A 27813-nucleotide genomic window follows, 5' to 3' on the forward strand; every position below is an offset into this window, starting at 1 on the left:
TTCACCACTGCTCTGATTTGGTTGTCCAATTTAAAATCACTGTCCAACTTAAAACCAAGGTCAGTAACAACAGATTTAAAATAGACTTCCAGGGATCCTAAAACAACAGAGGAGGACTCACAGGGACCACTGGGTCCAAACACCAACACTTCTGTTTTCTTTTTATTAAAATTTAAAAAGTTTCGAGCCAACCAAGCTTTAATGTCATCTAGACATGTCAAGAGAGGTTTTATGGAGATGGCATCCTTGCGTTTTAGTGTCAAATAAATTTGGCAGTCATCGGCATAACAGTGAAATGAGATCCCATGCCTTCTAAGGATAGAACCCAGAGGCAGTAGATACAGAGAAAAGAGCAGTGGCCCTAAAATTGAGCCCTGTGGGACACCACATGACAGAGGAGCAGAAGACGATTCGTAACCGAGAAGGCTGACAGAGAAAGTTCTATCTGACAAATAAGACCTAAACCAATTGAGTGCAGTGCCACCAATACCCACTACATCATGTAATCGAGAAATTAAAATATTGTGGTCTACTGTGTCAAAGGCAGCAGTTAGGTCAAGCAAGACAAGAACAACATGGTTACCAGAATCACATGCCAGAAGGATGTCATTAAAAACCCTTAGTAATGCAGATTCTGTGCTGTGAAGGGTTTTAAAACCTGACTGAAAAACCTCAAAGATTCCATTTTCATCTAGAAAATCTTTCAGTTGACTAAAAACAATTTTCTCTAAAACCTTGGAGACTAAAGGCAGCTTGGAAATAGGCCTATAGTTCGCTAGCAGTGGCTGTACTACTGCATGTTTGAAATTTGCAGGAACCACACCAGAAGACAGACTGCTGTTAATAATGTCAAGGACATACTGTTGTATACTAGGAAAAATTTCTTTAAAGAATTGTGGAGGGACAGGATCCCGTGGGGAACCTGTGGGCTTAATATGGCGAACCACATCCTCTAAAGAGGAGAGCGTCACAAGCTCAAACTGAGTGAAAACAGCAGCGCAAGGGACAGAGACAGAGGGGTCAGAGTCAGGAGCTGTGATAAGAGCCCTGATGGTGACAACCTTTTCAATAAAAAAGTTCAGAAAATCATTGCAAATCTCAGGAGAAACTTCCAAACAGACATTCAAAGGAGTATTAAGAACAGTGTCAATGGTCCTAAATAACACACGTGGGTTATGACAGTTGGAAGAAATAATATTTGCAAAATATTCCCTTTTTGCCTCTTTAACAGTGTTCTGGTAGCGATGCCAGCAGTCTTTGAGAATTTGAAATGATACATGCAGTTTATCCTTTTTCCACCTCCGTTCTGCTCGACGACATTCCCTCTTAACAGCACGACTGCTCTCATTAAACCAAGGCTCAGGTTTAGCCTTAAGCTGCCTGGTTTTTAAAGGAGCCACAGAGTCCATGATTTTTTGACAGCAAGAATTAAACCAGGAATGTAGGTCTTCTGTGTCAGAGGAATTATTTTGATTAAAAACAGTCACATTAAGGGGTTAACTGTGATGGGTGAACAGATAATAATCAGTCAGCTGGCAGATGATACCACCCTGTTTCTAAAAAATGAGGACCAGATTCCTTTAGCCTTGCAGGCGATCAACCATTTCTCCAAAGCTTCTAGCTCTGCATGAGTGTCCCCTGCAAGCAATAAATAATATGCAGATCAAAAAAGAGGTGAAGTATCTGGGCATTGTAATTTGCAAGGATAAGACATCAACAGAAAATAAGAATATCTGTACCAATATAGAAAAGTGTAAGTCAATTTTAAACATGTGGCTGCAAAGGGACATAACTCTGTTTGGGAGAATCTTGCTAACCAACATGGACAGTCTGTCCAGACTCATCTATCCAGCCTTTTCTCTGCCCATACCTCCAAAACTAATTAAATCTATAAATACTCTTAATTTTAGGTTCATATGGAGGAACAAATGTCATTATATAAAGAAAAATGATGTGATTAAGAATTATGAAGAGGGTGGGGCTAATGCCACTGACTTTGATGTTATGAATGGTGTACTAAAATTGAAATGGTTAAGATCTTTCATTAGGAACAAAAATTCCTTTTGGAACATTATTCCCAATGTGATTTTTGGCAAAATGGGTGGAATAGACTTTTTGTTACGTTGTGACTTTGATTGCAGTTCGTTACCTGTTAAACTCTCAGCTTTCCATCAGCAGGTCCGTCTCTAATTAATCTATAAACATAGCTTTACTCCTCACAACACCCCTATATGGAACAACAGGTATATCCGTTTGTGTAGGAAATCTGTGTACGTGGATGAATGGAGATCTAAAGGGATTTGGGCTGTAGCTCATTTTATGGATGATAATGGGGTCTTACTAAAACATGAGACGTTTTGTGAGAAATTTGATGTAAGATGTACTGCTAAGAGATATAAATCCCCAGTGAAAGCCATCCCAGTCCCTTTGAGATCAATGATAAAAGAAGATATTGTGCACTCTAAAATTTCTCCTGGACTGAGGCAGCTCTGCATAGCTGGAGTTGAATTTGGTGACAGCAGGTTTACAAACAAAGTGATCAGGAATATTTTGATAAATGAAATTTGCCCTAATCCGGTTAAAAGAAATTATATCCTTAAAGAATTTGAGACCATGGAGGTTAAGGCGATAAGACAAAAGTCTACAGGGAGAGCAGAATTATTAGGCAAATGAGTATTTTGTCCACATCATCCTCTTCATGCATGTTGTCTTACTCCAAGCTGTATAGGCTCGAAAGCCTGCTACCAATTAAGCATATTAGGTGATGTGCATCTCTGTAATGAGAAGGGGTGTGGTCTAATGACATCAACACCCTATATCAGGTGTGCATAATTATTAGGCAACGTCCTTTCCTTTGGCAAAATGGGTCAAAAGAAGGACTTGACAGGCTCAGAAAAGTCAAAAATAGTGAGATATCTTGCAGAGGGATGCAGCAGTCTCAAAATTGCAAAGCTTCTGAAGCGTGATCATCGAACAATCAAGCGTTTCATTCAAAATAGTCAACAGGGTCGCAAGAAGCGTGTGGAAAAACCAAGGCGCAAAATAACTGCCCATGAACTGAGAAAAGTCAAGCGTGCAGCTGCCAGGATGCCAGCATAGGAAAATTGGGTTGAACAGTGAGACTGCATTTGTGGGGTTTAGAAACATCCAGAGCATCGCAACAGAAAGGTAAATAAAAAAAGTAAGAGAGAGAGAGAGATAAAGAAATAAATGAACTAATAATACATAAATGAATAGAAAAATAGAAAACACACATGTAGAAATTGTCACATGTGAAATTGTTTTTGGAGAGAATCAGAAGTGAGACAGTTTGAATCCACAGTTCAGCGCAAAGATGCAGGAATTAAATCTGATTATAAAAACACATCGAGGCAACGAAGACCAGCTTACACTCAATATTAATATGAACACACAACATACACGCAATGAAGACATGCTTACACTCATGAATGTGAATACATGACATAAATGCTGAATGGTGTAGATTTAACACACTTAAAGGCTGAAGCTGAGGAATAACTCAGGAAGTTGCAGGACAATAGAGCGACTTTTGTGACAAGGAAAAAGTGACTGGGAGGACCAACCAGGGATTAGAAGCTTAAAGCAGGTTTAAAATAGTGAATTAGAAGTGGTTTCCAGCTGATTGAGCAAAAGAAGTGACGACTGTAGAAATAAAAATAAAAGAATAATAATTGCATTATGCAGCAATGTTTTGAATATGCATTTCTGTTGTCAGGGCAACTTCTCGAGATGTGACTCAATATGCAAATTAGTTGAATGAGTGGGGACAGAAAAAAAAGAAAAACTCAAGTTTCCTGTCTGAGACATGAGTGAAGTTTGCATTGAGAGAAATATATCTGTGACTGTGTGAGAAGAACTGTTTGGTAAAATATATGATAGCAGCCGCAGGACAATTAAATAAAGTCTGTGACTAAGTGCAGTCGTGCAGATTTGGAGAAGAAGTTTATAATTTAGTGATGACACATTGTTATAAAGTGTTTAGAAAGGGCTTAATGGGAATATTACTGTTGGGCAAACTGTGCGGCTTTAACAAGATTTTCTGTGTATTTAGCAGGTGAAACTCTGTCAGCTGACTTCAGACTGTCAGGAAGCTGAAGAACCTGAGGCCAACCACTGAAACATGATGTGGGCAAAATGAACAGAGGGAGGGATTTTAAAGGTGAACATTTAGGACTTACTGCAAATGTTACTATGTCAAAGTTACTGTGACTCAAACAGAGGAAATTCTGATTTTTTTATTTCCACACCCAGCATGTTTTGGGTGTTATATGCTATTAAATACTTTTAAATAAATTAAAAAGTATTTAATAGCATATAACACCCAAAATATGCTTCGGTTCACATTTAACTCCATAAAATCATCAGTCAAAACATGGATATTACCTGACCACAGATTCGTGGTGACGTCACTGCTCTTTTAACTGTTCGGTGTCTTTGTTTGTTTGCTGGTTGTAGAAATGGTTTATATGAGCTTTGAGCTGAGAGTCAGAGGTTTCTGTGGACACTGCTCATGTCGGCACTTATATTTCTGACCTTTTCTTATAACCGATTAAACATGATCTCCTCCCTTTTGCCCCCATTTTTGGTGGTGTAGGTACAAATGATCAGGCATGACATTCTCATAATAAATAAGATACTGCAAATAATTATTTCTGCATTTGTGCGATTGAAGTGAATTGAAAATGTGTATGAAATGACACTGTTTTAAAGATTTGGCCTAAATAATTTTGGAGTGAATGAGTCTAAACATGATGACCTAACTAGTGATACCCTGTCACACACACACACACACACACACACACACACACACACACACACACACACACACACACACACACACACACACACAGCATGTTATGCCAGTTTCAGCTGAAACTATGTTTCAAACCATGTTCCGGGTTTTTAGTTCACCATTTATGAGGCTTCAAGAAGAAAATAAAAGACAGATCTGAATGTTTGAAAATGTTTTGGAAAGATTCTGTAAAGATGAGATGAAAAATACTCAAAGGATAAATTTAATTGGTTTATTATTTAGATAAGTTGAAAAAAGTTAAACAAGCAAGTAAATGAAGAAACAAGGTAAAATGAAGTAATAATGAAAAAAGTTAAACAAGTAAATGAAGAAACAAGGCAGAGGAGAGAAAAGCCCAACAATCCCCTCTGAGCAAGCAGTTGGCGACAGTGGGGAGGAAAAACTGCCTTTAAACGGGCAGGAACCTCCGGCAGAACCAGGCTCAGGAGGGGACAGTCAACGGCCGGGACTGGTTGGGGGGGTTAACAGAGGTGGAGCAAGACGAGGCTACATCAGGTGAGGAAGCAGTAGCGTCTCTCCTCCGGAACAAGTGGAACCATTTTTTCTTTTTTTTCATGCACTTTTCCACGAGCGCTTTTTTCTCCAGGATGAGATTTCTCAGCTCATCGATGGTTTCTGCGTTTTGTTCTTCAAGTTTCTCACATCTTTGTTCCACCTCTTCCAATGTTGCTTGTTGTTCTTCAAGCTTGTCTTTGAGTTGTTTGGATGTTGCCTCCTGTATCAGCTTGTCCTTGTGCATGTCTGCATTTCTCTGTTGGACCTCTTTGTGCTTGTCTTCTAACTGCTCGTTTCTTTTCTGGATTTCTTGGAGCGTGAGCTGCAGGTCTTCATGTATTTTGTCTTCTTGTTGTTTTTGCGCCTGCATTTGAGTGTTTTCACGCTTCAAGTTATTGAATTCCACCAAAATCCCCTTAACGAGCTCGGAGTTGTTTCTCGCTATCTGATCGATCCTTCTCTGCATCTGTGAGCAGCGTTTCTCCAGTTTGTCCTTTTCTTCTTCCACTTTAGTTGCTTTGTCCTCCAGCTGATTACAAAACTCTTGCAGTTTTAGATTTTTAGACTCAAAGTCCTGGACGATACGTTTTCCTTCTTTCAGTCTTTCCTGCTGTTGATCTTTCTGTTGAAGAAGGTCTTTATTTTGGCGCAGTGTTTCATCCAGGCTTTCTTTCAGCATGCGGTATTTTTCCTGCATGCTCTTCAGTTCGTGCTGCATGTCTCGTTGCTTTTTGTCCTGCTCTTCCTTCTGTTGGAGGAATTCTTTCTTTTCTTCCACAGCTTCATGGAGCTGTCTTTGGAGGAGCCGATTTTTTCGGTCCATGTATTGGAGATCCCGTTGTATCTTATCAGTCATCGTTTTCTTGTCTTGGAGCTGGTTGGTCATTTCTTTTAGTTCTGCACTCTTTTGCCTGTTTTCTTTAATGAGGTGCACAATCTGCTCCCGGGTCTGAGCAAACTTGATTCCCCAGCCCTCATTAATAATTTTTATGTCCGGCTGGCGCTGTTGTCTGTCTTCCAGCTCTTTATTTTGGGCTTCCATTCGTCTACATTTGTCCTCCAGTTGAAGTTTCTCTTCTTCAATTTGTTGCATTTTTTTCTGGAGAAGGTAGTTTTCCTTCCTACTCTCCTCTAACGCCCTTTGGAAGGATGAGGAGCCATTTGGGGAAATTGGCCGGCCACGCCAGGAAGGAGAGGCGGCGTAATCTTTTGGAATTGGTTGTTTTTTTCTTGGAAACATGTTGGAGTTTCTATACGATGACTTTGAAGAGCTTGTGGTGAACGTTTTGTAGGCTGCAAACACAGATGCTGCTGAAACGAACTAAAACTTGCTGTTTCTCACCCCTACTTAAGGAAAAACATCAAAGGACTTAAGATTCTTAAGATCTATGACATCATCACTCCCTAAGCCAATGAGATTGTCACAAGACATTTTGGAATGGGGTGTTTTTTTTTTAAACTGTTTTCAAACTTAACTTAAAATTTCAGTGTTTCCTGGTTGTGGACTATTGGTTAGTCCAGCCGATTAAGAAATTAATTGTCACAAACATCACTAATATTATATAACAGACGACAAAAAAACAAGACAGTTTTTTTTCTACTCAATAGAGGTATAATAAAAGTTTTTTTAATTATCCTACTTTTTATAAAAGAGAACATTTATTAAAGATTATGTATTTAATTAAAAAACTCTGTTCATCTAAAGCAGGGGTCAGCAACCTTTAAGACCCAAAGAGCCAAAGAGCCATAATTGGCCTATCTGGGGTTGAAAGGCTCGATAAATGCACGGCGTTTCGCCGGGTACACCGGCTTCCGCGAGTGTGACGCTTATTTTGAGCGATGAAAAAATAAGAAAATATAATTTTATTTGTATATTGCAAAATCACAATAATCTTCCAATTTAGAACTACAAGTTAAAAAAAGAACTAACATAAATAAAATACACTTCAGCTAATTTATTTTCACAAACCACGCGGAGCCGCACTATAAGGACTAAAGAGCCGCAGGTTGCCGACCCCTGATCTAAAGGGTTTAACAAAAAGGGGGAGCTTCCTGCTGGAAATTGAAATGTCCCCATGTCCCCACTGGGCGATCGTGGCTCAAGAGTTAGGAGTTCGCCTTGTAATCGAGCCCCGGCTTGGACAGTCTCGGTCGTTGTGTCCTTGGGCAAGACACTTCACCCGGCAAGACACTTCACCCGGCAAGACACTTCACCTGTTGCCTACTGGTGGTGGTCAGAGGGCCTGGTGGCGCCCCAGGGTGGCTGTAGCTACATCACCAGTGCGTGAATGTGTGCGTGAATGGGTGGATGACTGAACGTGGGTGCTTAACTAGTTAAAAAAACAAACAAACATCTGTCTCTTATTTTTTATGTCACACAGGAAAGAAGCTTCAATGTCTGATGAGAAGACATTAATTTGTTGGTGTTTGTGGTGTTTGGTGCAGTTTTCTTGTTCTCTGGCTTGTTGTTTATTTACAGTGGAGATGAAGATCTCTAACAAGTTGATTTGTTCACATTTGCACATCTTAATTTTTAAGAGGAATGTGTTTTTTTGAGTTTGTACACTATATGCATGTAAGGCAACCGTTTCCTTTTTCTGTATTTTTGTGTGCTGCTCTTTTAACAAAAGGGGAACAAAAGACATTTAAATCGACCTCAGATGATTTGTTTAAATTTTTACAAGGTCTTACTGAGGTGATGCAAAGTGAAACATGCTTCTTTTTTGGTAATGTGCTGGAAAAGCTTGAAAATTGACCTTGAATGTGCTTAAAAAGTGCTTGAATTTGACCCTAAAAATGTGTATGAACCCTGCATATATTGCAGTATTTACAGTTTATAGTAGGAATTTCATGGCAACAGCTAATCTTTATTTTGTTTACTGGGAAATGAAATGCTGCCAATTCACAAAGCTGTGCTTCAGCTGCACTTCCTGTTGTAGACTTGTGATGCACACAGGCTCTGTTCCAGCACTCAGCATGTTCTTCCTTATTTGCTCCACCAGGGGGAGCTCCTAAACTATGACATCTTGATAGGAGTGAACCAGGGAGAGGGGCTGAAGTTTGTGGACGACAGTGAGGACAACGACGGCATCTCAGCTGCGGCGTTCGACTACACCATCTCCAGCTTTGTTGACAACCTCTACGGCTACCCAGAGGGTGAGGACGCCACCTCTGTACACTGCCACTTTTTCAGTTATTCCATTTTACAGCCTCCTCTCACTTAACTGCATTTTGCAGCATCATCAGGTTTTGTCTCATTAGGAGCCGCGTTTGTTGATTTGTTCGTTTTTTTCTGTTTGCTGTATTCATTAAAATAAACGGATAATCGTCAAAATGACAAATGTGGACAATTATCAAAGCTTACATTACAATTCTGACAGCTTGAGTTCACATGAATTTTCAAAAGAATATAAAAAGCTGTGAAAGTGCTTTAAGCGTTTAAAACATGCGAGTAAAGAATGGAATCAGTAACATGTGAGCCCAGTGAAGTGCATCAAACAAGACAAGCGTGCTAAAGAGAGCCACTCATCCACATCACGGTGTGTCTGCGCCTTAACCTTTGAGGCTCTGTGGGCAGTAATGCTATCATCCCCCAGGTAGTGGGCTCCCAATCTCAGTGTCGGTGTTTCTGACAGATCGGCCTGCGAACCCCTCACAGCCGGACCACAGTCACAGTACAGACATGTTTGGATAATGCAGTCATGCTTCCTCTCTGCTGCCTGTCACTCCTTCTGTTATCAGAAAGACTTTTTTTTCCTCTCTAGATTTCTCACTCACTTCCTGTTTACGGACCACCAGTGGGTGGCACCAGCTGTGGCCACTGCCAAACTCCATGCTGAGTTTGGCACCAGCTGTGGCCACTGCCAAACTCCATGCTGAGTTTCAGTCCCCAGTTTACTTTTACACGTTCTACCACCACTGCCAAACCGAGACGCAGCCCGAGTGGGCCGACGCCGCGCACGGAGACGAGATACCTTACGTGTTCGGCGTACCGATGATCGGTGCCACGGACCTGCTCCCGTGCAACTTCTCCAAGAACGATGTGATGCTGAGCGCTGTGGTCATGACTTACTGGACTAACTTCGCAAAGACTGGGTAGGCCTCATGTCACAGTAGTGTAAACTGTACACGTTACTGTATGTTCACTGATAGCCTTCTAGTCATGTTGAATACTTGAATCTAGGTTGCTAGTTTAATTCCCGTGTGGCTTTGAAGAATTGAACATACTGGTTCACCAAAAGCATCCAGATCCCAGAGCAGCCGGTTGGTCTTAGATAGTTTAAAGGTTGCACAGAGAATGGGCCTCCTGTCTGTATTCAGTGTATTGATGCCACATGTTACTTATAATGGAGACTGAATATAACTTTGAACTGAAACGTTTAACCTTTATGCTCCACCAGGGACCCCAACCTGCCCGTCCCTCAGGACACCAAGTTCATTCATACCAAGCCGAAACCGCTTCGAGGAGGTCATCTGGACCAAGTTCAACTGGAAGGACAAGCAGTACCTTCACATCGGTTTGAAACCTCGTGTCAGAGACAACTACAGAGCTAACAAAGTGGCCTTTTGGCTGGAATTAGTCCCTCATCTTCACAGCCTGCACGACGTGCTCTTTCCCACCACTACGCGCTCCCCCGCAGGCCGTGACCCCGGCACCATGAGGCCCAGAAACAACGTTCCTCGAACCACTCGTCATCCTTACCCTACCTTCCCATCAGATCCTGAGCCCGAGGGCTCAGAGCGCCCGCCCCAGGACCTCTTTCCCAGACACACCCGCGACTACTCCACCGAACTGAGCGTGACAGTTGCAGTTGGAGCGTCGCTCTTCTTCCTCAACATCCTGGCCTTCGCCGCCCTTTACTACAAGCGTGACAAGCGGCACGAGATGCGCCGGCACCGGCTGTCCCCTCAGCGGGGCGGCCCCGGCCCCCGGAGGAGGAGATCATGTCCCTGCAGATGAAGGACTGGGAGCACGACGCTCACCACGACATGGAGCCCCTGCGACCCCACGACATCCTGCGACCCGCCTGCCCTCCCGACTACACCCTGGCGCTGCGCCGCACCCCCGACAACGTGCCGCTGATGAAGCCAAACACCATCACCGTGATCCCCAGCACCATCACCAGCATGCAGCCTCTTCACGCCTTCAACACATTCCCCTCCACCGGCCACATAGTAGGGACAGGCCCGACACAGCGCCACCTAGGGACCAGGAACACTGGCTCTGCTTCCGCTCTGGAAGGGAGGCCTCTAGACGTGGGCCTTCGTTCTGTCCTCTTATTCTCTTCTTTCTCCAAAAGCAACTACACCTGCTGCGTCATGTGCTGTGAAACTTGGCAGCTCCCTCCACTGGTGGCATGTGGAGGTGCAACTGAAGTGTCCAGCAGCAGATGAGCAGTTTGGGGTGGGTGACTCAGATCTTTCAAAGATACTGTTTTCAAAGACGGTCTGCTGTTTCCAGGCTCAAGACCTCCAACATTTGTCAAAGGGACGAATGCTCTCTCGCTCCTCGCTGTTTTCTCTTTTTTACGTTGGCGTCATCTCTTTTTCCATCTCCTGTGTGTTATGTGCACATTATGCTTCTCTTTTCTACATCCGTGTTTTATTACTGCTCTCTTCCTCTCATTTGACACGCCTCCCTCCTGCTCTTCTCTAAAAATTCCCGATCTGCTGAGCAGTTTGGAGGCGGGAGGCGTACACTAAACATATAACTATGAAAACACTGATATCTTTCATTCTACCAGCATTTTTAGGTGCCAAGTAAGTACTGCTGTGTTTCATTTCTCATCGAGGGAGAAGAAAAACCAAAGAAAAATAGAGTTTCGCTATTTACCGTCAACTAACAGAGTTCTGTCATGTTCTCATGACAAAGTGCCAAACTGGCCTCAGTCGTGATTTTCTTTCTTCCATCTTCTCTCTTTTTGTTGTTTTGTTTGAAGCATTTGTTTAATTGTTGTTTTTTATTGTGTGGAAAGAATTTTTCTGAAAATATAGATATAGAGAAATGATATTATATATAGTTCTATATAAAATGTGTACAAAGGAGAAAGTATATAAAAGGGTTTTCTCAGTGGGGGATCTATGCATGAATTATTTTTAAAGACGCGGGGAAAAGGACACTGTACCTGTCGATGCACGTTTCCCAAAATCTAAACGAGTCATATCGCTCCATGTTTGCTACTTTTGGTTTTTGGTTTTCTCCCGCAGAGTAAGAGCATCGCAGGAGCATCGCAGGAGCATCGCAGGAGCATCGCAGGAGCATCGCAGGAGCATTGCAGGAGCTCCTGAAGTCAAACGACGCCTCCCAGCACTCATTTATTAAAACGGAGTCGATGCCAAAAGTCTTAAACGTTAGAATCAAAGCAACAGCTGTGAACTCAGTCATGGTGTCATGTGCAGCCTCCGTCTTACTGTCACTACTTTTTCATTTTAGGGTACGTGAGGTAAAGCGTCCGTCGATGTAGCTTGATTGTACAAAATTATTTTTCTATGTTATTAACAAAACAGAGCAGAGACTGATGCTGCTCCTGTCTGACCCCCTTATGTCTGCCACATGTGTATTCTGACTTCATATCATCACTGCTCCCTCCCTCCTCCTCTCTCCATCCTACACCGCCTTTGTTATTTAACACCGCCCCCCCAAACTGATAATCAGACAAATTCCCAAACAGCTGACTTCACTGTGTCGACACCGTTCCTGACTATTTCTGACCTCAGCTCAGCTCTGCTATTATCCTCACATTAAGGGTTCGTTCACCTGCCTGCAGATGATCTGTGAGCTCGTCGGTTGTAAATTAAACTCTAAGCACACTGAGGGTAACCGGGAGGCGTTCAGGGCCTGCAGTGCAGAGCTGCAACATGAAAAAAAGGGATGGGGGCTCAGATCTCCTGAACAGGGTGGAAACAACACGGTGGGTTTGTGCTGTTTGTGATTCCTGCTCCGTCACTCTGGTGGAGACCACTGCAGCTCAGCAGCACTCCCTGCTGACCCTCTGATGAAGATGTCAACAGTATGTAAACTGAGCTGATGTGCTGCTGTTTGAGCCCACGTGGTAGCGTACGTCCAGTATGGGAGAACTTAGTCACCGGTGCTGTCTTTGCTTGTGCTCTAGCTTTAGCCTGTTTGATTGTTTGTTTTCTATTTTATTACTGCCTAAAAGGGGAGGTGGGGGAAACACATGCCTGACTTCTCCTGTCAGAGGTTTTGTAAGCTCAGTGGAAGGGAAACGTGCACAAAGTAAATCATAAAACAACTGAGTGGGGCTGTGCTGCAGGTGGATCAGTGCTGTGGACAGTAGCTGTGGAAAAGAGACTGGACAAAGACTCTCAGCCTTAAATACAGGACAGAGGATGATCCGATCATCTTTCAGCTAACAGTGTCGAGCAGAAGGACGGCCGGCTGATGCGTCCGTACGAACCCTTTTGTACTCACTCCTGTGTATAAGGAGGTGGCGAGGGGTTGTGTAGTTAACCTCAGTGATAGGTTTGTAGCATAAACCTATTCGTTGGAACGTTAAGGACAATTTAATTACATAGCAAAGCAAGACACGAGTAGGCAAAGTTCTTTATGTTTCCCGTGCACGGGAGAGAACCGGACAAACGCCGTTCCTTCGCTTCACCCCAGTTGCTCTCGTCCGCTCCCCCGTAACACTGCTCTTTTATTGAGGTTACATGAATATACATATGACGTTCATTAACATATGACGTCTACATACAAACAAAGAGTACGTTGCCTGTGCGTGTGTGTGTGTGTGTGTGTGTGTGTGTGTGTGTGCGTGTGTGTGTGTGTGTGTGTGTGTGTGTGTGTGTGTGTGTGTGTGGTGGGGGGGGGGTCAGAGTGTGACCCCATAAAGACTTCCCTAAACCTGCTGGTCTGGAAGTCCAGCAGTTCATCTAAACAAAAGGCACTTAGCCTAAATCAGATATAGATACATTTATCCTAAATGAACAGAGGGAGTGACTTTAAGTCTGATTTCAGACTATGTCAGTATTAGTTAAGCCAAGAGTCGGGCAAAAGCTTTATGGCCCGGAAAGTTCTAATTCCCACAACATATTGTTGGATTAGTAAGCAAAACTTTTCTGTGATGAAGATTTTTGGGGTCGTTGTTTTAGTGATGGGTTCATTCTGTCAGTTAGCTTTGGCTTGTTTTCTTATTTCAATAGAGGGAGTTTTACTAAACATGGACATGTCGAGGAGCGGCTCATTATTTCTGTAACAGTGCACTTAGAGAAAACTGTCAGGTGTCGCCCCCTTTGGTGATGATGTTTTGTGCTCTGATGAGCTAATAATCAGCTCTCTTTTCCTCCTTCTTTGTTCTAAGCAGGCCTGCAAGATTGAATTAACAGCGCTGTAAAACATTGTTGTGAGAGCAAATATAAGGTGAGCTTTTCCAGATTACAATGGGCTGAGGGAAAGGTCACCTGTGGGAACCTGCCAGTTCCTGTCTAAAGGATTGCAGCGAGTCAATCCAGTCCAAGATCATAAAGAACTCTTTTTCTAAAAACAAAAGAAACAACAAATAAATGAGCTCATATTGATGAGGGTGGAGACTCTGATGCTTTGTGCGTGAGGCTCCACTATCAGCAAGATCTAGTGTGAATGTGTGTGCATGATGTGTGTGACTGGACTGTGACTGGACTGACCATGTGGACTAAAGTGTTGACTGACTTGACACTGAGACAAAGACTGGACCAACGTTAGGATGAGTAGATGTTGACAAGCAATTCACGACGCCGGTAAGAAAAGGGTGGATGCTTTGCTTTGCTTTTGGCAGGAGCAGGAGCACAAGAGAGAGAGGGAGACCGAAAGGTATCGGTTTGTCACATGGCATCGATTTGTCACATGGCATCGGTCTGTTAGGTTTTGGGATGAGAACGTGTTGGATGGTTACCTGTCTTGGTCTGGTGGAGGTCTCTTCCCATAAGAAGACTGATGACTTTTTCATTAACACTGAAGTGTTTCTTTCTTCTCTCTCCCCTCAGATGACTTCACACTATAACCAAGGACACCTCATAGGGGATCATCTGATTGTGGCTTCTCTAATAATCTTTCTAATAGTAATATTGTTCACTGTTATGTTACAGAGTGAAGTGAGATTAGTGCTGTAAAACTTCCATAACACTGAACAGATGCCACCACAGATATGTTGAAATCTCAGTCAAAACTAGCAAAAACAAATGAAATCCATGAATCAGAAATGCTGATTGTTGAACAGATAATTCAGTCTGTACATGAGGAGGATCCACTTTAGACTAAACTACATACAGAAACACAGGAACCAGGGCACAGTGTAAATCCAGGACCTCTGTGTGCAACAGCTGACCTGTATGAACACAAAACACTGATTGAAGTCCACGTTGATGCTTTCTGTCTGTTTAACTTTTACATTTGAAGCAACACATTTTACTTCAAACACACAGATCAGGTAGAAAACTGTGGATTAGAAAACAAATTCATCAAGAAGGTCCTGAAGCAAGAAGTTCATCATTGCATAGAGTAAGAAAAAGGAGATGAATCATCCCACGGGTCTGTGCAGTCGTTATGTTATCATCAGCTAAATCATGTCTGCATACTGTGTGTGTGTGTGTGTGTGTGTGTGTGTGTGTGTGTGTGTGTGTTGCTTTTTTAAATCTTCTACTTAGAGTTCAAACTTGGATAGTGATAAAAACATTGCACTGCTTCATTTAATATCTAATTGAACACATCTGTGGTTGAATTTGAATCTTAAATGTTTTGATTTCAAAGATGTGGTTCTGATATGAAGGAACAGGAAGTAAATTGTTGCCATGGATACAGTGAGACAGACGCCTCAGACCCTTATTTTTTATTTCTTTGACTTTTTATTTTATTGATTCATTTCTTTATTTTTACATTTTAAAAAGTGTATTTGTCTGAATGAACTAATCCCCATTTCCCATGCTTTGTATCACTGGTCATACTGGGAACAGCCATAGAAAATGTTTGTAAAGAAGAAATCTTAAACATGAGCAGATTCTCAGGCGATTTCTGTTTCCTAACCATTGTTTCAGTGCACACGTCCCATCACTACATGTGTGTTAAAGATTTCTTTGGGATCAAAATCATCCACTGACAGTTATCAGTACAAACAGGATGCAAAATCAAAAGTTCAGACTTCAGAGTTACTAAAACAGAGATCTGAGGAAAACTGGTTCTTCACACGACGTTTCATGTGTGAACAGTAGAGGTGGTTTCATTTTCACATGTAGGTGTTGCAGTGAGGATTGCAGGGAGACATTTGCTGAATAGCTGCAGCTCTGCTCCTGTAGACTGCCTCTGAATGTGTGTGTGGTAATAAAGTCACTTTAATTAAATGTCACCTGTCAGGGAAAACTTTGTGTTGACTGAAGAAAGTTCACTTCTCTTTCATTGCAGCTCCACTCTTATTTTTGATGCACTCATTTGTTTCATAAATGATTTCAATGATTTTGCCACAGCTCTGCATTGTCAGGTCGGAGCATGTGTGCTTTTGATGAAATGCTGATATGATGACGCTTGATTGGGGAAAGATTTCCACAGGTGGTGTTGTTGGTCTCCTTCTTCCAGTTTTCTTGTTGCTGCCTCTCTCCTCGCCTCAGTTGCTGCAGCTGTATCATGTATGTTGTTATGTTACATACAAAGAGGAATTTGTGACATTAAAGAGTAAAGATTCTTCTAATTGTTTTCATCTCATCTCCTACTGCTTTAGTCTGCGTGGACAATATATGAGTAAATCATTACCAAGCCAGATTATATTTGGAATATTTCAAACAGAGGACATTACAGTGAAATCTGCTTTCAATGTGACATTTACTTTGATCCTTTAAGACACAGTTTATACATCAGACAAGCTGTTTGCAGAGCGATTAAATGTTTGATATTGTTGTTAAAGTTGTACAGATGAGCGTTAATCACCAACAGCTTCATTAATGTGGATGAACTGGACGGTTCCAGGGAAACTATCAGGATCACCTGCCTCCAGTGGTCACTGTGAGTAACTACAACTCTGCACATACAATAATTAAGATGAAGAAATGTTTTTATTGTAGAAAGATGAACCAAATGTAGTTTGACTCTCTGACAAACGATGGCAAGATAAAAGTAGTTTGTTAAAAAAGACACAAAAATGGTAACAATGCAAACAAATACAAACAACAGCATATCCTGATATGAGGCTCACAGATCAGGATCAGTACAATACGTAGCAACCGACATTGATGTTGCCATGGTGACCGCTGCTATATATAGTGTTTCTGTTACCTCACTTGTCTTAAACATCAACGCTGGCTGTTTTTCATTTTACTAATGAGTCCACTCTCTTCCCTCACTTTCGTCTCTTCCTCGTGTTTGAGCTCCTCTCAGAGAGGATTTAAGAAAGCGCTTCGATGATGGCTGTAGCGCAGGAGACAGAGCAAGGCATCTAATGATCAGAAGGTTGGTGGTTCAATCCCTGACTGCTCCAGCTGGCACGCAAAGTGTCCTTGAGCAAGACACTAACCCTCTCCGATGCATCCATCAGAGTATGAATGTGTTAAACAAGAATCAGTCCATTCACCATGGAAATATCAAAGTAGAAAGTGATGGCAGTTATGATTGGCTGCACAGCTGGATCACATGACCAGGTGAGTGGTACAAATAACAGGAAGCTTCTCTTGTGGCTTTAATAATCATTTGAATTGATAACTTGTGATTTACAGACTGTTCTTTATCTTTTCATTGTCGTCTGAAACACAGAAAAATATCAATGTTGGAAAATATGACATTTATATCTAGTTTCTACAGGATGGTTTAATTCTCCAAAGGCCACCACAGACATGACGAAGTTATTTCATCATTATAATGCACAAAAACAAAAAGCAGGATGAGCCCTGCTGCTCACCAAACTTGTGCTGAATAATAATTTGTGAATCATTTAGTTTAAAACATCAACTGACTGAATCCATGAATCTCATCATGTGTTTCTGAGTGAAAGACACAGACATGAACAGACTGAACTGTTTCTCTAACAGGTAAGACTAACTACACAGAGTCAATTCATACCTAAGTGTGCCAAAAAAGTCTGAAATACCCTTCATGAAACCAGTCGATGGATCCCAGAACCCAAATCCAGGATAAAGAGGTTCAGTGAATGTGGTGTGGAAGGTGTGGAGGTGGATCAGAGAGTCAGAGGAGACTCTGTAGAAGGACAGAGTGCCAGCAGGACAGTCCACACACACTGCTACTCTGTTAGAGACAGAGGAGGAGGAGGAGGAGGAGATGGGTGTTTGTCTGTTATTGTGCCACACAGAGGAATAATGATCAGAGCAGCAAAGACTCCAGGACTGATCATTTCCACCAAACACACACTCATCACTCCTTCCTTTCCTTTTGATTCCTCTGTAACTCACTGATATCCGAGCCCTCCTCGTCCACTCGACCTCCCAGTAACAGCGACCAGTCAGACCATCTCTACACAGCAGCTGTTCACAAACATCAAATCTGTCTGGATGATCAGGATGTGACTGAAGCTCCTCCACATGTGTCACCTTCCTGTTGTTGTCAGACAGTTGGAGCTTTGTGTTCACTGTGTTTGTGTCGATTGTGAGTTGACAGGAATCTAAGTTCAAAATACTTATTAAATACATACATCATTGATTTAATGCCAAATAATTTCATTTCCAACATTTACAATAAATTAATTAAAAATTTAATGATTTTTAAATAAATGTAATTAATCAATTAATAACACATTTAATTAATTATTTAAGAATCTATTTATTTAATTCATTTGGGCCCTTCTAGCCCTGCAGCTGTGCATGTGCTCACATATCCACTGGTATGTGTCCTACAGGTATTCTCACAGCAGTGCTGCTGAACATTAAATGACCAGCAGATGTCAGTTCTTCATAATAAGCAGTTAAACTTTGTGTGATCTGCCTTTGGGTGAAGCAACAAAGCCGGAAAAATTGGACACATTCACAGAGCTTTACCACACCATCACTAGACAACAATGGAATTATTTTAACTAAAAACAAATAATCAGAAAGTCTTCTGCCTGGTCTCGTACCTCTGTGTTTCTGTAACATGAATAATGAGCTGAAATTCTCCTCACGACACCACCGATCAGCTCGAAGGGCCCTCGAGTTTACCTGCATGCATCCTGTTCACCTGTCAGCTGTTTAACACCTGCTGCTTATTCAGCAAACACGCCCACATTACCTGGTGACAGTCACAGTTTAATGCGGGCCGCTGTTTGTCAATATAAAATAGTTTAGTTCCAATATTGTGCACATAATTTGCAAATGCACCATATTTTACAGACCATGAGGCTCACTGGATTATAAGGCGCATTAAGCGAAACAAAAATGTCGCATGAGTCAAACTTTACTCAGCTCATTCTTCTTGCTTCCTCCACTTCCGTACCATTGATTCATTCATGTTTAATTCTCTCACAGCTGCTTTATTCCCATGTTGGGAAGGGCGATGGACACTAAGATAACTACAGAATACTTTATAAGTGAACCTGATGCTTTAATCAGGATTTGGGCTATTTGCATTTAAATTAAATCAGTAATATAGTTCTGCCACTTATCTGCTCTAATGACTGGAAATCTGATATCCAGTCACCAGCACAGCTCACTCACTTACAGTCACTGACTTCACTGTTTTTGCTCCTGAGCAAATCAGTTTGTTTTAGATTAAAGTTGTTTCATAACTGCATCATTTTACTGAAGTTTAATGTGTCAGCGGAGCACATGTGGAACTGAACCATTCGCTTGTCTTAATTATCTGATGTTTATATGTGTTACACTTTTTTAATCTTTAATTTTAAATTGAAACTAACATTTAAAAACATTTGGTACAATGTGGAAAGAGGAAGAGTATTTCCAGCAGGAGCAGAAACGTCTGACTCAGCATGACGATGCTGTTGGTGGATACTGAAGAGCTCAGCCTGTCAAGACAGGATTAGGTTATCGTTTTTAAACATGTTTATTCAATTATATTCTGAGGCCAGTTATCTGGTATAATCTTTGGAAGTCTATTAAAATAAAAATGAAATCAGATGTGTGGACTTTTGGTTGTTTTTGTTTTGTTCAATAAGCAGATGTTGGTGTTTCAGCAATGCAGTAACTTAAGTTTAAAAGGCTTGTTAGAAACTATGAAACACATCATTCAGACTTGTGGACATTAGAAGACGACTAATAATCATCATGAATAAGACTAAAGGCAGGAAGGTGTCCTTTATAACTAATAATATTAATAACTAATAATATTAATATCATAGTCTGTCTGCAGCTGAGACAATACAAACTCAAACTGTGGGGAGAAGATTATATCACTTCAGTTTAAATTGACCTTAAGCGCCACATTTTCACAGACTTCTTTATTTACAGCATTTTTTACGTGCTGTATAGATTATACAGTTAGGTCCATAAATATCTGGACAGAGAGAACTTAGTTTCTGATTTTGGTTCTGTACATACACTAAAATCAATTTTAAATGCAACAACTCAGATGTGTTTGAAGTGCAGACTTTCAGCTTTAATTCAGGGGGTTGAACAAAGAGATGCAGAAGAATGTGAGGAACTAAAGCATGTTTAACACAATCCCTTCATTTCAGGGGAAATGTAGAGGAAAAATTAGAAAAATTAAATAACTTAATTAAATTAATTAAATAATAAGATTGTCAGCTGATAACCAGCTTCATGCGACCGCTTATCCTGGTCCCAGTGTTAGTGTCAGTGAATCCAGTTAACAGAAAGATATCCTGGATATACTTGACTGACTTTTTAGACTCAAGATTAATAATCATTATAAAAATTATAGTCTAACATCCAGAAATCTGCACGATGTGTTTCATTATGTCTAACAAGCCTTGTACAGTTAAAGCTAACAGTTACTACATGCATCAGTACATTTCTATATTTTTATATCTATAAAAAGAAATCTGACACTTGCCAGACTTTATCAAAGGTGTGAGCATCACAGCAGAGGCCTTTGTGTCAAAGTAGCTGAGGATCAAACAGAAAAACATGAAGGTTTTCCTGGCCTGGGATTTTATACAAATATTCTGCAGTACATCAAAAACAAAAGAAAACCATTAATGAACATATGAACATGACCTGATGCTGCTGACGTGAAGCAGAGCAAAGTTACAGAGGTTTGATTACAGACACAGCTGAGCGTTTTGCAATTTTGCATCATTTTAAAAAGTTTAAATTTGTTCAGTGTTGAACGGCAGAAACGAGGCTTTGTTTTCAGAAGTAAGTAAAAGAAAAAAAAACAGCGGCCGACAGGCTGTAAGAACGGTAGACTTGTGCGTAACAAGCAAGCGAATAATGCAGAAAACAGGAAACTGTTCTAGAAGTACAGAGAGAGAGAGAGAGAGAGAGAGCTGTGCATGAAGTGTGATTTTATCCTGGTGGCAGCAAAACAATCAGAGGGAATTCATGACGATGTTTATGTGAAGCGTAGTTTGGAGCTTCTTTTGATGCTGGTTTACTCAATATTGTTTGGAGAGACATCAAACCTGCAGCTTCAGAATCAGCGCAAAAAGGGCGTAAACACAAAGCGCGGAGCCGCCGAAACATCAGAATCAGCGAGCTGTCGGCTTTCAGCTCGTGTCCGTGCAGTCAGGTGAGAAAGTCACATCTCACTGATTCTGATGCGTCGGCGGCTCCGCGCTTTGTGTTTACGTCTTTGTGCAGAATCCGTGTTCCTGCTCTCATTTACTGTTTTAGCTGTTTGGTGGTTGTTGAAACTTTGGGAGGTTTAACCTGAGATTCTGGCGTTTTGGCCAAAATAAATTTATATTAAAAATCGATTCAGGATTTTAATGAATCGATATCACGTTATCCAAGCCAGAATCGATTTTAATCGATAAATCGATAATCAAAACCACCCCTGATGCATATACACGGGTCACACTGCTTATTGAAACCCCCCAAAGATCAGATCTTAATCAGACAGGTTTCTGTTTTCAAAGTTTAGACTTTGCTTCTATTGGACTTTTTATCAGTAACACGTGCTTACTTTTTGCAGGAACAGTTGAAACTAACATAAACAAATAACTCCAGAGCTGATAGTCAGCAGGGGGTTTACAAGTTGTGTGCCGCGTTGTCGGCGGTATGAGCTCGACCACTTGCAAGGTGAGCTGGCAGACATCACTGAATTCATCAGAGATGATTAGGTTCATTTTGACAAAGTGAGCAGATATTTAACCTCCTAGGACCTGGCGTCCACATATGTGGACATCACATTTTGGGTTGTTTAGACCAAAATACTACATTTTGCTCTACAAGGGCCTGATATCCACTCACAAGGATGTTATACTGCCACTGTGCTATCAAAATTTTAGACAAATAGCCTCATATGTGGCTCTCATTTTTCTCAGAAACTAAAATTTGGTTAAAAAAAAAAAAAAAAAAAATCTGGTAATTCTTTGTTTTTACATTCATCAGGTCCCAATCAGCCCAAATATCAAAGAGAAACTAAAAATGAATGCCACGGAGGAGTTTGGGTCTTAGGAGGTTAAAGATTGTGACACTGCATTCTTGTCTAGAAGATATTAAAGTGTATTTGGTGACACACAAAAAAGGGTAAAGTTTAAGTATAGTTTGGGTCCACACATGTCCAAACCCTGGTGTGTAGGCCTACTTAGTTTTGAGGAATTGTCATGGGACCGGGGTCTGGGTGACCCAGGGCCTGTAAGAAGTTATGGACATGTGTGTTTTTGGTGCTGCTGTCTCCTGTTTCCATGTTTGTGTATCTAGGTGTGTGTGTGTGTGTGTCAGCCAGGAGCCTGGCCACACCTGCGGAGGAGAATTACTCACACCTGCAGCTGATCAAGCCTCGTCAGAGGAGCTACTTAGGAGTGTGGTAGAGCTGTCTCTGATGCTGGATCATTGCGTAACTTCACGTTAGTCTCTTGGCGAGTTAGTTAAGGTTAGTCTGCCGCATTGTGGCGTTGCTGACGGCTGCCTCTTTGTTATTCCCCAGGAGGAGTGTGGAGACGAGAGGGCAGCGAGCACGGGGTGCTCAGACACTGAGGAGCGGAGACAAAGAACACTAACACTGGCAAGAGGACATGTCAGAGTCGGGAACGCACTGGGGATTTATTGTTGTTTGGATTATTTAGCATCACTGTAAATAAACGCACTGACCTCATCAAAGAGTCCAGCATTTGGGTCGTCCTTCCCCTCATCATAGTCTGCCACGCAGGCCGTGACAGAAAAGCCCACTAAAAGAACGCCCACCAGACCAAAGCAATGGTTTTGACTTGATCAGCATTAACCCCGCCCCCTGACTTTGATGGGTGAAGCTGACAAATAAAATGTATTTATGAACAGCGATGCAGGGCCAGGAGTAGCAACGTGAATTAAATAAATACATCATTAAATAATTCATTAAATGTGTCAGTAAAATAATTAAAATCGAAAACAAACCAATAATTGATTAAATATGTAATTAACTAATTTGAATTGTATATAAACAAATAATGAAACATTTTAAATGAAATTAACTGATAATTCATTATTAATATATTTCTTTAATTGACTATGTACATTTTTAAATTAATTACTGAAATAATTAATTCATTAGTGATGTATTAATTTAATACAACCATAAAATACCATAAAATTGCTAATTTACTCAAAATCTATTTAAAACATCAATATTAAAGGTTAAATTCTGATAATGAATACATGCAACTATAACTGATGACATAAAAATGAGGATTTCTTAAGCTAAAGCCAAAGTGCTGACTCATTTTTCATGTTACTCTCAAATGTTTTCCCTAATAACAAGAACATAATTACACTTTAGCCACAAGAGGGCAGCAGCATTAATATAAGTCACATGTATATAAAGGCACAGTGATTATATTACAGTGATTTTGACAAAAACAAAACAGTTGATGGCAGTGTGTTTTTCCATGACAGAATAATTACGCACACCCCACTTTGCAGTTATTTATTGTAAAAAATGTTTGGTATCATGTATGATTTCCGTTCCACTTTGTGTTGGTCTTTCACGTGGAATTCCAATAAAACTGATTCATGTTTGTGCTGTAATGTGACAAAATGTGGGAAAGTTCAAGGGGGCCGAATACTTTTGCAAGCCACTGTAAAGTTCACTATCAGTAACATCATAGCACCACCCAGCTGTATAGAAACTCCGTCATGCTAGCTAGTACAAAGTATGAGTTATTGTAACTGACTGTAAAAAGTCAGCACAAGGAAAATAAACTCCACCTAAACTTGGTTTATATCTGACCCAGACAGACTGCAGGTCATAACTTCTTACCTGAAGTTCAGTTCACCTGACACTCGGACCGGCGGCCGCCTCGGGTCTCTGCTCCTCCTGCCTCCCCTTTCCCTCATCCACCTGCTGCCTCTGTGGAAGCTCCGCCATAGCCACCACCAAACAACTGACTTATTTTTACATATCGACCAGCATCCGGCCAATCCACCACCTTCCATTGTTTATACCGTTAGAAAAAAATAAAAAAACATCATCAGCCCATAAAAATGAAAAATCACCATCAGTATGCCCGATGGCCAGTCCAGCTATGGTCGTGCCATCAGTTAACCCTTCACGTGGCAGCTGTGACACGCGTGCCCAGGGTTGCCGACCCCTGCTCTAAAGCATCTGATTTGGATTCCTGAGATCAAATATATTTTCCTTTGTGTTTGTTTTCTTCCCATTTGTGGCTTTAATGTAGTGTTACATCCTGTTTGTTTGCTTCCATCTGTATACATGTCCAGATTCACTGTTATGTTTCTATTCTTACATTGCTGTGTGATCACTGTTCCCTCTGCTGACTGATGTGACCTTTTGTATCTCACACTGATACTTGTCATATTTGTATCTGCGCCTAAAAGATAAAAAGTTTTCCACGCTAAAACACAGCTCCACCTCCTGCAGTTCTCCCTCTGAACCACTAGATGTCTCTGTTATCTAAATGAAGACGTGCAGCACAGCAACCACAGCAGCGCTCAGATCACACGTGTCCTGTTATTATGTATAAAAGCATGAAACAGGTGAGACAGGTGGGATCAATATTAATGTTGTGGAAATATATGAAAAAGCAACAGAAGAGTGAAAACATTTCGTGTTTCTAGAAAGATCTTTCAGCTCACAGCTGCTCACAGACTGTATTTACAAGTGACAAACTGCAACTCTACAGTACATCTACAGTATATATCAAATATATTCTGTATTCAAATCTATTGAGTGATGGTTGAATGTCTTTCCAGGTGAGTTTGATCCAGGAGGGTCTGAAGCCAGAGTCAGACAGAGACTGTGCAGAGACTGTAGAAGGACAGAGCAGCAGCAGAGCAGTCCAGATACACTGATGATCCTCTGTCAGATCCAGAGGGACACACAGGGATGATGCTGGACTCTACATTGTGTCTGACAGTGGAGCTGTTCTCAGAGCAGTTCACTCTGCAGCACTGACAGTCATCTGCACTTCTTCTCATTCCTCTGTCAGTCACTGCTGGATGAAGCTCTCCTCTCCACCTCCCAGTAACATGGCCCAGTCAGAGCGTCTCTACACACAAGCTGCTGCTGCTTCAACCTCTCTGGATCATCAGGACACAGCTCCTCCTCTCTCAGCACACACACCGTCCTGTTTACCATCATAGCCTCCACCTGCAGAGAGAAGAAGGAAGAGCAGAGGAGATAAACGAGTGTTTCCAGAGACTCTTCATCAGCTGTCAGTCAGTGATGCAGCACATCCAGTATAAAGAGCAGCAGGGACTTCAGTGCTGGGACTGTACTAGGACTCATTGTTGCTTCACTTTTTCTAATCTTTGGATTTTTATTGAAGTTGATGAAAATGTTTTTCCCTCCTAGTTTGAGTTTGGACTTTCATTCATTAGAAGAACCTTGGTGTGTCCACTCTGAGCTCTGTAGGAACCCCAACAACAAGCCCAACAATCCAGATGGACGGTTCCAGCTGTTAACTGGAGGAATTCCATCCAAACATCTGCTCTCACTAAATTCTTCCTCACCTACAGACTGTGTTCTTCACTGCTTTAAACTTGGAAATGAATGCAGTCATTGGTCTGCGTGCTGCTTTGTTCAGAGAGCTGATTGGCTGTTGACAGTGTTTGATCAGAGCGTGTCAGCCGTTACTATGGTGACCATAAAGGTCAGAAACAGGAAGTGTTTGTGTCCAATCCTGAAGCCTGTCACCATTCTCCTCTCACAGCTTCACTGAGAAGCTGCAGCTTTACAGGAAACACTGGATCTTTGTTTCATACTGACTGTGTTTAGTACAATACTGCTGACAGCACCACCCACTCACTCCATCACTCTACTGACCCCAGAGTCTCCAGTCTGTAGTCTGGACTCTGCTGAAGATCAGACAGCTGCTTCACATCTGGATGCTTCAGGTTGTTTCCTTGCAGCTCCAGCTCTCTCAGATGGGAGGGGTTGGACTTCAGTGCTGCTGCCAGATAATCACAGCTGATCTTTGACAAACCACAGCCCCACAATCTGTATAAAGAATGAAAGATGTAAGTTTATTAGACAAAGTGTGAGCTTGAAATCATTCAGTGTTTCATCATCTGTTCAGAGCTGAAGAAGGTTCAGAATGTAGAAGTTTAGAAAATGGAAACTCCAAACAGCTGAAGCCAACAGGAAGCAGCTTCAAACAGGAAACTGTGCAGAGTTTCAGACTATATGTCCTGATGCAGCCAGTTGGATTTTGGAGATTTGAATCTCTGTTCTGTGACTAAGTCCTTGAATCATTTCTTCCAGTTGGTCCAACAAGACAGACTAAGTGTTGGACATGTGTTGTGGCTCCATTAGAGGAGCTTCTAAATGTGATGTGATGGCCCCTCTGGGTCTGTCAGGTCACAGCACTGAAGAGAGCTCAAACTGGGCACACAGTTGTTCCAGTCTGGACCAAAGACTATATACTGGGACTGAGGGACTGCTTTGACTGCACCCACTGGGACTTTTTAAAGGCTCATGTTCTCACTTAGATCATCGATTTCTACTTACATTTCTTTCTGGGAAAAATGGGGATTACTTTGGAAACAGGAAGTATTTTCCCCAATAAGCAGCCCTGGATTAGTAAATCACTCCAACATGTTCTCAGGCAGAAGAAGCTGTCTTGTTATGAGGGAGAGAAGAAAAAGATGGAGGCACAGAAACTTGTTGAAAGAGAGATAAAGCAGCTAAAATCAGGTGTAAAAGTAAAGCAGAGGATGAGCTGAATAAAGGACACTCAAGGCTGGCTTGGAAAGGAATGAAGTCCATGGTGGGGATGCAGAACAAGGAGCAAAGATGAATGTGATGCTGAATCAGCAGAAGACTTGGACTCATTGGATTCCAGCTTTGATATCATTGATTTCAATGAAGAGCTTTGTGATTGTAGCAAAGGGCTGGTAGCTCTGAGAGTCCCACTGATGAGGTGTTTGTGTGGAAATCTCTTAGTGGGACCAAAGAGAGAAAAAGCCCTGGTCCTGATGCTGTGGGAGGGAAATGATTGAAGTGTGCTGTGAGGAACTGACTGGGAGATTTTCACACATTTTCCAGTTCTCCTTGGAACAACAGGAAGTTCCCAGCATATGGAAACAAAGGTTAAGTGTCCTATGGCACTCAGTGATGATGGTGCTGTGGCCCCACCACCTCCACCTCTTTGTAAAGGAACTAACTGTAATCTGAAGCTTCAAATGGAACTAAGACTTCCTCCACTAGGTGGCAGTGTCTGATGAGAAAGTGTTAGTGGAGCTGGCCTGGAGTCAGAAACAGGAAGATGCAGGATTTGGGCTGAAATGGGGAAAAGTGGTTCGCACTAGTGCCTTAAAGCAAGAAGGTTGTAGGTTGAAGCTTGTTGGCCTTTCTGTGGAGGTTGGATGTTCTCCCACAGTCCAATGAAATGCTGCTTAGGTTCATTGGTGCTTCTAAATTGGCTGTAGGTGTGGATGTGAGTGAGTGCTTCTCTGTCTCTCTGTTGGCCCTGTGATGGACTGCTCACCTGTGCAGGTGGACCACGCCTCTTGCCCTATGACAGCTAGGGCACAGGCTGCAGCCCTGTGAGCCTAAGCTGAATAAACAGTTAGCAAAAATGATCCATAGATGGCCTGAAATCCCCCAGTTAGCAGTTTGGTAGATAGCTATGACATGCTAATCCCATCCAGCAGCTGTATTCTACCTGTAAGCTGATCCCTGCTGAGCCAAAGCACTTTTTCATATACAAATTACAACCTTTAATAGAAACCTATTGGTCAGCATCTTATTAGCCTGCTGTTAGCTTCATTCCACAGAAAACTGAGAGAAACTAACAAAGTTGATAAAGAATAAAGAGAAATGTGCTGATTTAAAGCCTTTGAAGTGCTTCAGATGATCTCTGTCCACTTCTGTCCACTCATTCATTCATGTAAGCTTTCTAATGCAGCTTTGATCTTCACAGTCTGCTTCATGAAACTCATTCTAACCCTGAATGTCAGAGTGTTCCTCCTTCTCTTTCCCATCATTCATGCTGGCAGTG

At 41.7% G+C, this 27813-nt stretch overlaps 4 protein-coding genes and 1 pseudogene across 5 annotated transcripts in view; 1 reads left to right on the plus strand and 4 right to left on the minus strand.

Moving 5' to 3' along the window:
• The window catches only part of LOC146634600 (protein NLRC3-like), a 720577-nt gene that overhangs the window by 492132 nt on the left and 200632 nt on the right, over positions 1–27813 (minus strand). The window lies entirely within an intron of this gene.
• The window catches only part of LOC146634610 (protein NLRC3-like), a 218654-nt gene that overhangs the window by 161055 nt on the left and 29786 nt on the right, over positions 1–27813 (minus strand). The window lies entirely within an intron of this gene.
• The window catches only part of LOC146634613 (protein NLRC3-like), a 152276-nt gene that overhangs the window by 94678 nt on the left and 29785 nt on the right, over positions 1–27813 (minus strand). The window lies entirely within an intron of this gene.
• Positions 6568–10723, plus strand: LOC146634618 (neuroligin-2-like; annotated as a pseudogene).
• Positions 17342–17950, minus strand: LOC146634619 (stonustoxin subunit beta-like). Its single transcript, XM_085378210.1, has one exon. The coding sequence runs from the start codon at positions 17948–17950 to the stop codon at positions 17342–17344; it is 609 nt and encodes a 202-aa protein (XP_085234336.1).

This window comes from Diplotaxodon limnothrissa, linkage group LG3, assembly GCF_057381915.1.
Source record: "Diplotaxodon limnothrissa isolate DT_005_m linkage group LG3, D_limnothrissa_male_GT1.1, whole genome shotgun sequence".
In the NCBI taxonomy this organism is placed as follows: Eukaryota; Metazoa; Chordata; class Actinopteri; order Cichliformes; family Cichlidae; genus Diplotaxodon; species Diplotaxodon limnothrissa.

What these genes read in the sequence shown, in the direction of transcription:
- LOC146634619 (XM_085378210.1), bottom strand. Translation starts at nt 17,950, where the DNA reads ATGTATTTAATAAGTATTTTGAACTTAGATTCCTGTCAACTCACAATC.